At 38.7% G+C, this 15,541-nt stretch overlaps 1 protein-coding gene across 3 annotated transcripts; it reads right to left on the reverse strand.

The window, feature by feature from the left end:
• Positions 1-1,302: 1,302 nt before the first annotated feature.
• Positions 1,303-7,991, reverse strand: LOC122086040 (V-type proton ATPase subunit C-like). Of its 3 annotated transcripts, XR_006142315.1 has the most exons (4): positions 6,400-7,991; positions 4,614-4,697; positions 4,443-4,522; positions 1,303-1,680 (listed from the first exon to the last, which is right to left on the reverse strand). XR_006142315.1 is itself a non-coding variant. In XM_042654727.1 (3 exons), exons 1-3 carry the CDS (start codon positions 4,680-4,682, stop codon positions 1,581-1,583), a joined length of 249 nt encoding a protein of 82 aa, XP_042510661.1. In that variant the 5' UTR covers positions 4,683-4,714; the 3' UTR covers positions 1,303-1,580. The 3 variants fall into 3 exon arrangements, 2 of the variants coding, with proteins under 2 accessions (XP_042510661.1, XP_042510660.1); XM_042654727.1 differs by lacking the exon at positions 6,400-7,991 and having other exon boundaries at positions 4,614-4,714; XM_042654726.1 differs by lacking the exon at positions 6,400-7,991 and having other exon boundaries at positions 4,443-4,528; positions 4,614-4,714.
• Between the last annotated feature and the right edge of the window lie 7,550 nt (positions 7,992-15,541).

The raw sequence follows: 15,541 nt of genomic DNA on the forward strand, positions 1-15,541 counted from the left end.
GGCAAGTGAGAGATGTTAATTAATATGGGTCGGACTGGGTTCCAACCTGGTTCCTTCATGAGTCGCCCACTTGGGGTAATCATAGATTCACTAGAATTGGAAACCCTAGTTAGCAAATTCTTTATAAGGAAGAGGGTTTTGGTCACAAAGCCAATTAGGGTTTTGACTTAATCTCTTTCTCCCTATTCTCTTCTGTCTCTCCCAATTGAGAGTGTGTGTCTCCTAGGATCTCCATTGCAATCCTTGGATTTGGAGGGTGGAATATTTCCTAACAATTGCCTAGCGAGATCATCGCAAACTTTCGCTCGTCGTTGTTCGTGCAGATCGACGCATGGTGTAACCCGATCCATTCCGCTGCGAGGAAAGCTATACTGAGGTAATCCCTGATACCCGTTTACTTTCTGTTTAACCGTCTTCATTTTTCTAATCCTTGCATCATGTTTCTACAAAGAACATTAAAAGTCCTTGGAGCGATCAAGGCAAAATGAGTGCTCACATCTCCTAATTATAAGTCAAAAACATTCTCTTAGGACTTTTAATGTTCTTGACTTGGATCTGGTGTGGACTTCTATCATGTGGCAGATTTGGAAGTCTCAGAATTGCGCCATCTTTGAATTTACCACCCCATACTTGGAATCATCCCATGTTGCCTACTCCTTGATCTCTGAGGGACGTAGGCAGTCCCGTTCCGGTGCCACCAACTCTTTTAATCACCAGCCGATATCTTGTATTGCTCCCCAGCTTGAGAATTTCCACACCATCTTCTGCGACGGTTCTTGGGAGGCCGCCTCAAATACGGGCGGAAGGGGATCAATTATCTGGGACCCGGGGGGTTCGTTCTTGGCAGCCAAGTGTAAGTCCCATATATCCTTCTCGGCATCTGCCACCGAGCTTGAAGCTATCCGCGATGGCATGTTTCTTGCCCAAAGTCTCGAGATCCAACGGATCACGATCTTGCCGGATTGCTTACCCGCAATCACCACCCTGTCGGAGGCACGTCGTCACTTGACTGGGATACACACTCGTCACGGAGGTTATTGAGCTCTGTCACTCATTCAAAAGAGTTGTCTTTAGGTTCATTGGCAGGGACTCAAATTCCCTTGCGGATTTTCTTGCCTCAGGTGCCAATAGGTTTAAAATTTCCCAATTCTGGTGGATTCATCCACCACCTTTTATTGTAAATAGTTCCCTGGATGGGGCTCGAGTTTTCTGAGTCCTCGTTCTCTTAATAAACTTTCAACTTTCAGACCAAAAAAAAAAGACTGCGAGGTGCTGGACTGCCACTGTTAGAGGGAATATACATGCCAAAGAGAATTTTCTATATTCATAAGGATTTATATCATATAAAAATAATAATAATAATAATAAAAAGGTATTGTAATTGACACTTACAACCTCTAGGTGTTTGACAGATGGAGAAGTACAAATTTCTCAGGAAACATGAAAACGCACCCCTTCAATATATTTTTAAATTAACCAAAGAATTGGAGTGATTTATGCTAATATACACTATCACAGTTCCCATCCAATATTACTGCAGAATCATTCAAAATGGTCAAGTGATAGGACTCCGAACCAAATCAAATGAGATTGATTGTGAAGGAAACATATGGATGACTGTCAACATCACCTCCCAAACCTGCCATCCCTCCAGAATCATCTTCAGATTTCCAGTAGGTGCTGCAACAATAGATAAAAATCATAATAGGGGGCTTAAAACCAGCAAAGACATGCACAAAAAATACATGCTAGTATATCAAGTAAACATGTTACATGGAGAATTGAATCCTCGATTGTGGTGCTCAATAAAATGTCCAATAATGCATCAATGAGGTAACAACAAGTGCCTAGCACAGTTGGTGAGGTTGTATGCGATAAGCCCATGCTCACCAAGAGGTCTCGAGTTCGAGTCTACGGGCTATTACCTTCCCCCTCCCCTCCCCAACCCCCCTACTGAAGTGTAACCATCTAAAGAAAATGCAACAATGGCAGTCCAGCACTATTCTGGAAGCAATAGTATAGTTTTTTCTTGCTTTTTGATAACTTGGAAAAGTCTGCAACTAGTGAAATATCAGTTGCAAACCAAATTTGGGTTTTTTCAAAGGCTTCTTTCACGGATCAGTTGAACAGCTTCAGAACTATGAAAGGAAAATTGAGATGAGTCAGAATTATGTCAAATCTGATTGGAACGATTCTATAACTAAGGAAGCTGGTTTCGTTGATGTTAACGGAAGATTAAAGTCTAAAAGAGGAGGCAACAATTGGACAGATCAGAGGATTCACAAGGAGAAGCAACAGGTAGCAGAAACTATCAGGCACATAAAACAAAACATCGAAGACTATGAATAGGCTTCATCTGGTTGCAAGGGAAAAAAAGAGAAGGGAGGTAAGATTAAATTAAATTCAAACTAAAAAGGAAAATTTTGTAATAATTACCTAACATGTTGTGTAACAAACCCCAAATCTTAAAAGCATAACTACCACATATGGCAAGGGTTTTATATAGGTGACACAATTATGATTACAATAATTTCCTTAATTCTTTTTTAAAACCAACATCCTTCCCATCCAATTCCCTACTACAGTGACTTTTATCCATGAATCTTCTTGTTTTGGTCCTCCTACTAATCCAAGTATAAATCAACTTCACATTTTATTTTATTTAAAGCTCCGGTAATCCTAGTAGAACTTAGAGCTTCCACCACTTTTGAAAGTGAGATTACTTTTGAGTTCTTTACTTAGTAAATTTAGGACTAATTGGGACACGTCATAGAGAGTTTTCAAAGACCAATTAGGTCTATTTGGTTTGAATTTAAGTTGAGAGTAAGAATTTACATATTTCAGTTCTACAGATAAGGCCTAAGAGGCCAACACAAATGTGGCAGAACACAAATTCTTCAATAATAAAGCATTTTCAGTTTCAGATTTCTTCAACTCTCCTTAAATAGAGTTGAATGGTGGAACAGAATTCAAGTGGCCAGTACCATTTAGTTGGAAAAAACTTGGTTAAGTTGAGTTGAACTCTAATCTGGGTTTTCAGTTTAGAAAACTCTGCTGCAAGTTGCTTCCAACATTATCTATGGTCAAGAAAAAAGATCTCTTTTGTTGCTGTCACATGATCAGTTAGGAGCTAGAAGCCTTGAACTGAAGTTTCAACTCAATCCAATTTGAGTTGGATAGGTTAGGGTTAAGATTTGAGAATCCCCATTTACCGTCACAAGGTTGAGCAAGAACACTTTCTTGCAAAAAAAATTTTGAATATACATTCAGACAAACATAATGTTTTGAAGTGCTCGACGGAAAATTAAATACCCAGAAGTACACTTGGCAGAAACTAAATTAACGAAGGATCTGTTATGGGATTTTTTTTTCTTTTTTTTTTTTTTTTTTGGGTGGGGTGGGGTGTTGTGATTGTTGTGGGAAAATTCACTTGACCATACCGGTCATCAGGATCATTACCTATAAATGCACTGATTTGAACTTATTTTCCTGGAGCTATGTCATAGGACCTAGGTGTATCAGCTGGGGTAGTTTCTGTTTCTTCTATTCCACAGAAATGTGCGTCTTGCCTAAAGTGCAAGGCACATGCCATAGTACATTTGGTGATATGGATGCCTTGGACTTCTATCTTGACAAATTGTAGTTGGCTTAGGTCTCTTTATAGTTGTCTTCTGGCTTTTGGGTCATTTTTTTTTTTTTTTTTTTTGACAATCACTTGCTATCCACAGAAAATTTGGACCCTCTATTGTTTCTTCCGTTTCTGATTAAACTGTTACCATAGCACAAAATAGGTATTCACATAGCATAAGCTTATTTCTGAAGTTAGGTAGACAGGTGGAAGAAACCCATTATATCACAAGAATACAAATAAGCCTGCAGGTGCATTTTAGCATCCAAGAAAACCAAAGCAAAATACACGTGCTCGACACCAACTATCATGCTTATTGTACAAGACTAGCATCACCAAAATGGAAAAAGTAACAGATGTGTTTTGATAAACTTCTGTTGAGTATATTTCACATAGCGGATGCTCCACCCTCCCAACGTGCACAAGCATGATGCAATTCTTTCTTAGCATCATAAATTATTTTTCTTTCTTCAGTTATCATGACTCAGCAACTCCAAGGACACTGTTTTCAAAAGAGTTTCCTTTATAAAGCTGATGGTCAAAAAGGTTTCTCTTCTCCCAGTTTCACTTTCAATTGGCATGATACGCTTTATGAAATCAATCAGATGGTCAAAAAGGTTACTCTGTTTCCCACTTCCACTCTATATTCTCATGATTCCCTAGTTTATGGCATCAATCTGATTCTCAAAATGCATCACTATCATGCGATAGGTTGCTAACTGATTTGGAACCCTTAGACCACTTAATCCTATAAAAGGTACAAAATAACTAAATGTAATAATAGAAATAAACATAGCATAGAGAATAGACAGACCTGTTTGTGCCGTCACACAACTTTTCAAGTATAGAACGTAGTTTCTTCTCACTTTTCGCTGATGGAGCTAACACTGCAGCCTGCAACTAATTCAACAATCAATTGCTTTGTCAAAAATCCAATCCATGGTTCAAGATAAATCATAACATAAAAAGTAAAAAGCTGGTCTACCAAGAAAGACGGTGGCAAGCCATATCGCAGAATGCTCTCTATGAAGACACGGACAACACAGAAATGCATCCAGGAGCTGAAAACCTACATGCCAAGCAAAACTATAAAACATATGTACTTCAACTATCAGAAAACCCCAAAAATAATGTTTGTAAGTAATGATACCAATAGTAGCAAGGCAAAAGTTAACAGAAATGGTAAAATAGGCAGATACATATCTATAGTTGTCACGACGCCAAGGCGAACCAAGGCGATGGAGGGTTGTCTAAGCGCTTAGGCGAGATGGCGCCCGCCTTAAGACGAACAAGACGAACAAGGCGAACAAGGCGACCAAGTGTTATTTTTTATTTTTCCTATTTTCTAACATTATTTAGTAAGCTATATATACCTTTTATCATAAAAAATCAAGATTAAGCCACATCAAGTCATTAAAAATCAACATTTAGTCACATCAAAGCATAAAAAATTAACATTAAGTCATATTAAGTTATAAAAAATCAACATTTAGAGAAATGCTCTTGTTCTATAATAAGTTTGACTGGTCAAATAATTTTATTTTTACATGAGACTTTTTGTATTAGTTATAACATAAAACCAGCTTTCCAACAAGTCTAAGATTACTTAAATCTGAGTTGTAATGACAAAGTTATGCTCGGTCAAATTTATTTTTAAGTGCACAAATGCTGTTAAAATCGCCTGAATGAAAATAATTTTATGGATATCAAAACAAAACACTATTTTACCAGACTTTTGGTTTTTAGCAATGATTTAACATGATAGAATTTATAAATAAATGCCAAAACACAAGGTGACATGCAGTGCAACAAGGCGAGTGTCACCTAGGCCCTTGGCAAACCGCCTGGACGCCCAGTCGTCGCCTAGGCGACGCCTTGACAGGCGAGTGTCACCTAGGCCCCTGGCAAACCGCCTGGATGCCCAGTCGTCGCCTAGGCGACGCCTTGACAACTATGTACAAATTTTCCTAGAGTTCTAGAAAAGGAAGCTAAAAGTAATCTATGGGAGAGAAATCAGGTTTGAGGCAGTCAAGTACTGTACCAATGATGAACACATATTGTTGATGTCATCACAATCTGGTATTATTTAAGAAACACAATTTGAATCAATAGTAAGCTAAGATTGACAATGGTGGATTCTGTCATTTTGCTCATTTATTTATTGGTAATCCCTGATCATAAGTTACAAGTGAGGACACAAATCTGGGAGCATATCCTCAGTTGTAAAATCACCATTCAAAGGATCCAAACTAAAAGAACTCCTAAAAGCAACCACAAGGTCCCAATCATGCCATCTGCTAATTCTTTCATCTTGTCAGTGAAAGCACCAAAGATAGCCATGAAGTGTAATACGGATGGCATTACTAGAATCACCAATTCAAAGCATCCACAATCCTAATCACCAAATCAAAAGAAATTTTTTTGCCAGGATAGCAAAGTTTTATATACTCAATGTTGGTTCAACACTGATGCAAGTAATTGATGTACTCAATCAAATATTTAGAAACAAGTTACCGGATGAAGACCAATAACCTGTGGACAGATTAAAAGACAACATACTACACAGGACAGATTCATAGTGAGACATAATATTAAAACTATGATATCTAAGAATCTAATGGTTGGATGAAGGTGAAATTAGAATCAAATGGTCATCTAGAGATGTTATTTAAGCCTTCCAAATATCAACTGGTCAGATCTGCTGGAACAGTAGGTAATAGAAATTAAAAACTTGACAATTTAGAAACAGAAAAGAAACAATGATTACTCACAAAGCAGAAGTCAGATGGAGCTCCAGTTCTGGTTGAGGGAAGAACTCATAGGGGAGAATGTTTGGTTAAAGTTGGAGCCCTCTCCGAAGGCTGGATTGGGGGAACATTATGACAAAGTCACTGTTAGAATAGGGTTAAAAACAGAAACCGCAGGGGGAAAACAGAATAGAATTCGGCAAAAAAGTGACTAACAAAAATATATATTAAAGATATAATAAGAAGACACATAGAGAGATGGAGATTACCTACCGATGACCATGATAGAAACAAAGACGGTTGCTGGAATTTGACAACATTATGGAAGAAGAAGAAAGAGAAAGAGAGAGAAGGATATGACCAATGGGTTTCACCACCTATGGCCTGCAGTTGGGCTTCACCACCTTGGTTGCCACATGCTTAGTTGCCTCACTACAAGGGCCGTGACTGATTCACCACAGTGAACACAATCACAAAGAGCATAGTTTTCTCAAACATCAACTCTATGGGCTATCGTACCCTTCGCTCTTTACTTATAATAACAACTATCTGATTACAATAATAGAAACTCTCCTTGCTACTTGGCCGCCAAGAAAATACTATTACGTACTCCTTCTAGAAAGGATCCCTAGCTATTACAAGGAAAATAGAAAGCAAATAAATAGAAATTAGGATGGAATCTTTCTAGAGGACAATTGCTATTACATGCAAAATAGAATGTAACAAAATTAGAAAGTTCTACTCCATCTATCTTAATCATTAAGTAACAAAATATAACTAACTATTTAATCCCATATAAGCCTGAAATCTCTAATTTTTGGGCTTATAGAAAGAGCCCATAATAATTTAAAAATAAATAAATAAAAAATAAAAAATAAAATAAATAAACAAACTCAAAATTACTTAGCCCATGACCCATATAACCACGGGGGATTTAAATTTGGGTCGAACTTATAGAACCATATGTTCAACTTGACCCAAAAAAAGGGAATCAAACTCAAATCCGAAAACTCTTCTTACAAGGGATGTGATCTGCATCATATCCTCTACGAGTGGCTCTCAAGCATTGTGGAAATCTCTCCCCATCACCTCCTATTAAAGTGCTTTTGGATCAGCAGAATTGGGCTGGGCAGAATGTAATGAACAGCCTTTTTAAGTGGAGAAATGGAACTGAAGCAATTTCACTGGAGCCACTAAGTACAGAACCCAACATATGATTTTTTCCTCTTTTCTGAATGTTTATGTTGTATTTTCGTAGGTTTTAAGTTGATTGATTATTCCCCTTCTTAACTTTCGAAATCACGGTAACAAATTCCATAGGTTATTTGATGTCCACCAAGCAGTAGAATGGAATTAGCCATTCAATTCCATGAAATTGGAAAAAATTACCCAAATAGTAGAATTAGTAACTCTGATTTCAAATCTATTGGATTCCAAGTCAAAAATCAGGAAATTCCATTTCCATGGATTCTAGCATATGTCAGTTTAGACTGATATAGATCACACCATGTGCCAAACTAGAACTTTTGAAAGATAATGAAAGCTTCACATTTTCAAAAAAGACACTTTAAATACAAAGGGAATACCATACATAATAGGGCATGCGGTACCAATGGACCAGAAAAGTTGATGCACCCCATCCGAAGAATACCATATCCATCCACTGGCCAGAATAACCCTCAGTCCATGTGAGAGATGTTGAAACTGTCGAACAGCGCTAATCCCGATCTATCTAGACAGGTCCGATAGGGGCATACTTGTACTATCGGACCTGCTTTGCTCCTATTAGGGTTTGGTTGTATGTTTGGGGGGTATACTTGTAATCTTCCTCCATATTTTTAATAAATACATGCTAAGAGACCTGCAATCAGACACACTGGACTGATCACAGGTTGTGCTCTATTTTTGGGACTGCCTGCGGTTTCTCCTCCCTTTCTTCTCTTCTCTTCTCTTCTTCTTCTCTTTTCTGGTTTCTGGTTTTGGTTACAAGGATTTAATATTGTAACATGGTATCAAAGCAGGTCTAATCAAATCGATTGGTTACAAAAAATTCCATCGCTGCTGATTTCGACCTAGCGCTAATTCTCTTCGGTGTGCAGGCGCCTTTTTGCTGCAATTACTATGCCCTAATCATTATGAAGTGATCTACAGTACATGTAAATCAACTTCTATACTACTGCTACCAGTTTTGATGCTGGTTTCTTGTTCTTCTTAGAGGGGCTGGCCTTGTTCTTCTCTATCGATGGCTGCCGCTACTACTTCTAAGTCTGCTTATACTTGCTGCTGAAAGTTGCTGCTGCATGCTGTGATTGACCCATGTGACTAGCTTTTCTTGCAGAGTTTTTGGTCTCCCATCGAGGCTGACTCGACCCTTACTGCTGCCTCTATCGGATAAATTTTTTTTATTGTAATTTGTGGTGTCCGATTGCTCTCTGCTGCTGGTTTTTCAGATCTGATTGGTGGGAGATTATTATTTGATTCTCATGGCTGAGATCAAAGCCCCTACCCCTACTACTACCTCTTCTACCTTGGACAATGTGAATGTCCAGATTACATCTATCAAGCTTAAGGGAAGCTCGAATTACCTTCTTTGGGCTCAGTCGGTCAAGATTTATTTGATGGCGAAGGAGAAGCTTGATTACACCACCTCTGATCCTCCCAAATAATCTGACACTGGTTATGCTCAATGATAGAAAGAGAATGCATTAATCTTAATTTGATTATGGAACAATATGGAACCAGATGTCGCTGCCAATGTTATGTTTCATTTTACTACCAAGGGAGTGTGGAATGACTTGAAGGAGACCTACTCTCAGGAGAAGAACATGACCCATATCTATGATATCTATGAAAAACTGTTTCAGTTTCGGCAGTCAGACAAGCCACTTGCAAAATACTACAGTACTTTCAGGCAAGGTTCACGGTATTGGGTTTCGACCTCTGGGGAGACCGAAATTTCGGTGGAAACTTGGGAAATTTCGAGGATACTGAGGAATTTTTCTCGATATGGTGGAAACTTAGGTTTTGACCCCCCAAACAATGTTTTTTTTGTCTGATTTTTTGTGTACAACCTATTTTAAACATTTCTAACACATTCACATAATTAGTTTAGTAAAAGAAACACATAAAGTCTTGCTTGTGTGGTGAACCAAAGGTTCGATATTCATTACGCTGACTAGTTGGCTTAAATTCTGAAACTTTACTACATAATTACTATATATAGTCTACAATCTACATCAAAACATAAGACATAATCCAGATGATCCAAAATAGATAAAAATATTACATCATCGACAGTTATCTATCAACACTGAACAGTAGTGACTCAGTTACTCAACACTCAAAAGTAGTGACTCAATTCCAAGTAGAGTGTCTAGGCAGTTTCATCCAAGTAGTGACTCACTACCCTCAAGGAACGCATGTTATCTTTTCTAACATTATTTAGTAAGCTATATATACATTATATCATAAAAAATCAACATTAAGCCACATCAAGTCATTAAAATCAACATTTAGCCGCATCAAATCATAAAAAATCAACATTAAGTTATAAAGAATCAACATTTAGAGAAATGCTCTTGTTCTATAATAAGTTTGACTGGTCAAATGATTTTTATTTTTACATGAAACTTTTTGTATTAGGTATAACATAAAATCAACTTTCCAACAAGTCTAAGATTACTTAAATCTGAGTTGTGATGACAGTTATTTTCCGGTCAAACTTATTTTAAAGTGCGGGAATGTTGTTAAAATCGCCTGAATGAAAATAATTTTAGGGATATAAAAAAAAATATAATTTTACTGGACTTTTGGTTTTTAGCAATGTTTTAACATTATAGGATTTATAAAATTTTCATAATTGAGAAAAACCCCAGCATTTAAAATTGAAAATCTCCCCTATAACCAAAATCCAGTTTTTATTCTTGGACTGGGGGGTAGACTTTTTATCCTTTAGGAATTTGATTTTTAAACTATTTTTATTGGATTCAAATGAGGGGTATTTCCTTATTTATGAATAACATCTTAAGTAAATGTAATAAATGATATTTGACATAAATAAGTGCCAAAATGAAAATCTCCATTGTTTCCCCAAGTTTTCCACACTTTGGAGCCAAAATGCACAAGAGAAGGTCGAAAATTCCCATGTTTTGGTCGAAACATGGGAATTTTGGTCGAAACCAAGTCGAAATAGGAGATTTTTTAAAATCCCCTATGGTTTCGTTTTGACCTGTGTCGATACATGTGAAATTTTGCATGTTTTGCTTGAGTTTACGAACCATGCTTTTAGGGGTGTGGTTGAAGAACTCAATGTCTTTCAACCCTTGACCACTGACATTGACAAATTGAAGGCTCAGCATAACGAGTTCTTCGTCTCCAAATTCTTGGCTGGTCTGAACAATGACCTGAAGGCAGTGAAGGGTCACTTGCAGGGGATATTGTGCCTACTTTGAATGATAATTACTCACGATTGCAGCGAATTACCTCTTTCACAAAACCTGATCAGTCTTTTAAAGACAATTCTGCCTTCTATGCCAACCGTGGATGTGGTCGCGGTCATGGGGGAGGTCGTGGGTCGGTTGGTCGAGGAACTGGTGGACAGCCCTCTGACCGTACAGCTCGTTAGTGTACTTTTTGTGGAAAGTCCAACCATACTGTAGAGACTTGTTGGGCAAAGCATGGCAAACCAGAGTGGGCAACACAGTTAGCTAATCATGTAGTGTCAGATGATGGTATTGACACAATGGCTCTAGTTGACACTAAACCAACACCTTCTTCAGGAGATTCAGCAACCGGTCTGCGCGATGACATCAATCAGTTGCTCCGGCCACACAGGTGCCTCACCCTTTTTTACTACTACATCTACCCCCTGGATCATTTATTCAGGTGCTTCTGCCCATATGACCGGTAAGTCATCACTTTTTAAGAACTTCTCTACTAGTTCCAGTTCTAACTCTATGATCCTTGCTAATGGTACTTCAACACCAGGTCTAGGTCATGGTTCTATTTCACCTACTCCATCCATAAACTTATCCTCTGTCTTACATGTTCCTCAATTTCCACTAAGTCTTCTCTTTGTGAGTCAATTAACTAGTTCGTTAAATTGCTCAGTAACATTCTTTCCTTCTTACTGTGTCTTTCAGGATCTTTACACGAGGAAGATGATTGGTGGAGGACGTGAAAAGAATAGATTATATTACCTCAACGACGGCTGTCCTGCCTCTGCCGCTACTGCTATGGCTGTTGGAGACGTTACTCCCTTCCAATGACATTGTCGTTTAGGTCATTTGTTGCTTTCTAGGTTACGGCTTTTATTTCCTAGCTTTAAGTCTGCTCCTAGGTTAGAGTGTGAGCCTTGTGAGTTAGGGAAACATCGCCGTGTGTCATTCCCCTCTCGCTCTGTGTCTCGTAGTCCGTCTTTATTTTCTTTAGTCCACTTTGATGTATGGGGTCCTTGCAGAGTTAGTAATAGATTTGAGTTTCAGTATTTTGTGACATTTGTGGATGATCATTCTCGCCTTACATGGATTTACATGTTAAAGGACAGGTCTGAATTTTTACATGTATTCAAAAAATTCTATAATGAAATAAAGACTTAGTTTGGCATTAAAATTTTTCGTTCTGATAATGCTTTAGAATATGCTCAAACTGATATTTCTGATTTTTGTGATAATAATGGGATGATCCACCAAACTAGTTGTGCCTATACTCCACAGCAAAATGGAGTAGTAGAGCGCAAGAATCGGCACCTCCTTAAGGTTGCCCAGGCCATGATGTTGCATATGCATGTTCTCAAGCATTTTTGGTGTGATGGAGTCTTAACTGCATGTCATTTGATTAACCGCATGCCATCATTTGTTTTGTCCGATAAATCTCCCTTCTCTGTTATGTTTCATAATTTATCGAGTTTTCCCGTTCCTCCTCGGGTTTTTGGGTGTATGTGTTTTGTTCATAATTTGCACATACAAGTTGATAAGTTGTCTCCTCGATCTACTAAATGCATTTTTTTGGGTTATTCTCGTACTCAGAAAGGGTATAAGTGTTATGACCCGACTACACATAGGAACTTTGTCAATGTTGATGTGACCTTCTTTGAAGGTATGTCATTCTACCCTCCTCCAGTGCCCTCATCTAGTTTAGAGTGGTCTTTTCCATCTCCTCCACCCATACCCTCACTTATACCCTTCCCTGATGCTCCTAGTGCCAGTGACTGCTCTCCTCTACAGGTTTATCAGCGCAGGAAGAAGATTGGATAGCCACATGCTGAGGTAATTACTCTTGATGCTTCATTCCATCCATTGCCACCTTCCTCTGGTGAAGCTCCTCTTCCTCCTCCGTCTGATGACTTACCAATTGCGCACAGGAAAGGTACACGTTCTTGCACTAAAAAATCTATGGTTGTGTACCCTATTGATAACTTTGTGTCTTTATCTCATCTTCCCTCTCCCTTCCATGGTCTTGCCCTATTTCTTTTCACTAATCCTATTCCCCGTACCCATAATGAGGCCCTCCGTATCCCTGGATGGAAGGCTGCCATGGATGTAGAAATGGATGTTCTCTTGAGTCGTGGTATCTGGAGTCTGGTAGATTTACCTCCTAGTAAGGATCTGCTGAAGTGTCACTGGGTGTACATTGTTAAGTATCATTCGGATGGCTCTGTTGAGCAGTTGAAGGGCCGTTTGGTTGCTAAGGGGTATACTCAGACTTATGGTGTTGATTACTTTGAGACCTCCCCGATTGCTAGATTGAATTCTGTTCTTCTTATTTCTCTTGCTGTTAACTTTGATTGACCTTTATTTCAGTTGGACATCAAGAATGCCTTCTTGTATGGTGATCTATAGGAAGAGGTGTACATGGAGCAACCTCCCAGTTATGTTGCTCAGGGGGAGAGTACAGGTCGTGTGTGTCGCATACACAAGGCTATCTATGGGCTTAAACAGTCTCCTCGGGCATGGTTTGACAAGTTTAGTGCTACCATAGTTACTTGTGGTTTTTCTCAGTGTTATTCTGATCATTCTGTGTTTGTTCGTCACTGAGGTGATAAGCTGGTTGTTTTGGTAGTATATGTTGATGATATTATTTTGACTGGTAATGATGAGGCAGGAATTTCTGAAGTAAAAGATCATCTCCAGTACCATTTTCAGACAAATGATCTAGGCCAACTTCATTATTTCCTTGGGATTGAGGTAATCCACTACAAGAAAGGGATCAGTTTGTATCAAAGGAAGTATGTGGTGGATTTTCTATCTGATATTGGGATGCTTGCATCTAGACCCGTTGATATTCCTATGGACCCTCATCAAAAGTTTGGTGTGGATGATGGTGAACCCCTCCAGGATGTGCATAAGTACAGGAGCTTGATTGGTAAGTTAATTTACCTCACTGTGACTCATCCTGACATTTCCTATGCTGTTGGAGTTCTTAGTTAGTTCATGCAATCTCCTCAGAAAGCACATTGGGATGCTGCTATTCGCATTCTTCGCTATCTAAAAGGTGCCCCTGGAAAAGGGTTGATTTATCGTCCTAATCGGCATATGGAATTAGTGGGATATTCTGATGCTGATTGGGCTGGCTCTGCAAGTGATCGACGATCTACTATTGGATATTGCACATTTGTTGGAGGTAATCTTATTACGTGGCGTCGCAAGAAGCAGACTACTATTGCCTGGTCTAGTGCAGAAGCGGAGTACAGAGCTATGGCTCATACTACTGCTAAGTTGATGTGGCTGCGGTTGTTACTCTTGGAGTTGGGGTTTCCAATGAACAAGCCAATGAAGATGTATTGTGACAACCAAGCGGCAGTTTACATTGCTAGTAACCCTGTCTTCCATGAGAGGACCAAACACATAGAAGTGGACTGCCATTTTGTTTGTGATGCTGTTCTAAAGAAGTTGATTGAGACTCCGTTTGTCCCTTCAACGGATCAGTTAGCTGACATGTTTACTAAGACTTTGTTTGCTCTTAGTTTTCGCAATGGGTGTACCAAGCTGAGCATGGGTGATGTGTATGCTCCAGCTTGAGGGGGAGTGTTGAGACTTTCGAAGCATACTTGTCCTGTCGGACCTGCTTTGCTCCTATTAGGGTTTGATTGTATGTTTGGGGGGGTATACTTGTAATCTTCCTCCATATTTTTAATAAATACATGCTTTGCTCCTATTAGGGTTTGGTTGTGCTCTATTTTTGGGACTGCCTACGGTGTCTCCTTCCTTTCTTCTCTTCTCTTCTCTTCTCTTCTCTTCTCTTCTTCTTCTCTTTTCTGGTTTCTGGGTTTGGTTACAAGGATTTAATATTGTAATAGATAGCAATTGAAGTTCTTCTCCTTCATAAGTTATGGTCTTCTGCCTCCTTGTTTCGATTGGGAGGTTGAAGACAATCACCCCCCCCTCTCTTTCTCCCACGATATAAATCCCTTGTGTTAAATTTTTCCTTAGCCCCCTATTTCGAATTGACTTAGATACCCCCTTAGTCCTTTTTATATCGTTTTCTTAATCTTCTTTTAATTCCAGAATTGCCCCCAACTAGAACAATTGTGTCCTTTTAAGTCCTCGTTCTGTTTCATACCAAAGGAACCCTACACTGTTCATTATATTTACAGTTCTGCCACTCAATTCTCGATTTGAGTTGAGTTATCTAATGTTTGGGTGGGCCCACAGCCTCCAATTTCAGGGTTTTGAACCCCGGGATTGCATCAGGGTCCTTTCTGGATTGAGGGTTTGTATTTGAGTGCTTTTCTCCTCTGTGCATGTGCCCGTGCATTTGGAGGAAAGAAACAGGAGGGCTTCTAATAGTGCTTGACATGCAGGCTATCTGTTGGAAAATAGGACTGGTTCTTTTTGTCTGAGTGTGCTTATTGCTGAAGTTCTCTGATGTATTTAGTCAAAGATACTGAGGAAATGTAGTTTTTTTTCTGGGGGTGGGAGAGAGTGGTTTTCTGCTGCATTTTGTTTTCTCTGCTTTTCTCCTCCATTTTTTATAATATAATCTATACATTAATTGTTGAAAAATTAATATTTTACATGAAAGATTGTCAATTTTATATTTTAGTTTCTAACCAAGTTTCCATTCAATTTTTGTTTTAATTATCTGGATTCTTTCTCTTTCTCCCTAATATCTGATTTTATGGGCAGTTCCTTGACTTTCTGGTTGCGAGTTGTTCTTAGTTTCATTA

This window comes from Macadamia integrifolia, chromosome 8 (assembly GCF_013358625.1).
Source record: "Macadamia integrifolia cultivar HAES 741 chromosome 8, SCU_Mint_v3, whole genome shotgun sequence".
Taxonomy (NCBI): Eukaryota; Viridiplantae; Streptophyta; class Magnoliopsida; order Proteales; family Proteaceae; genus Macadamia; species Macadamia integrifolia.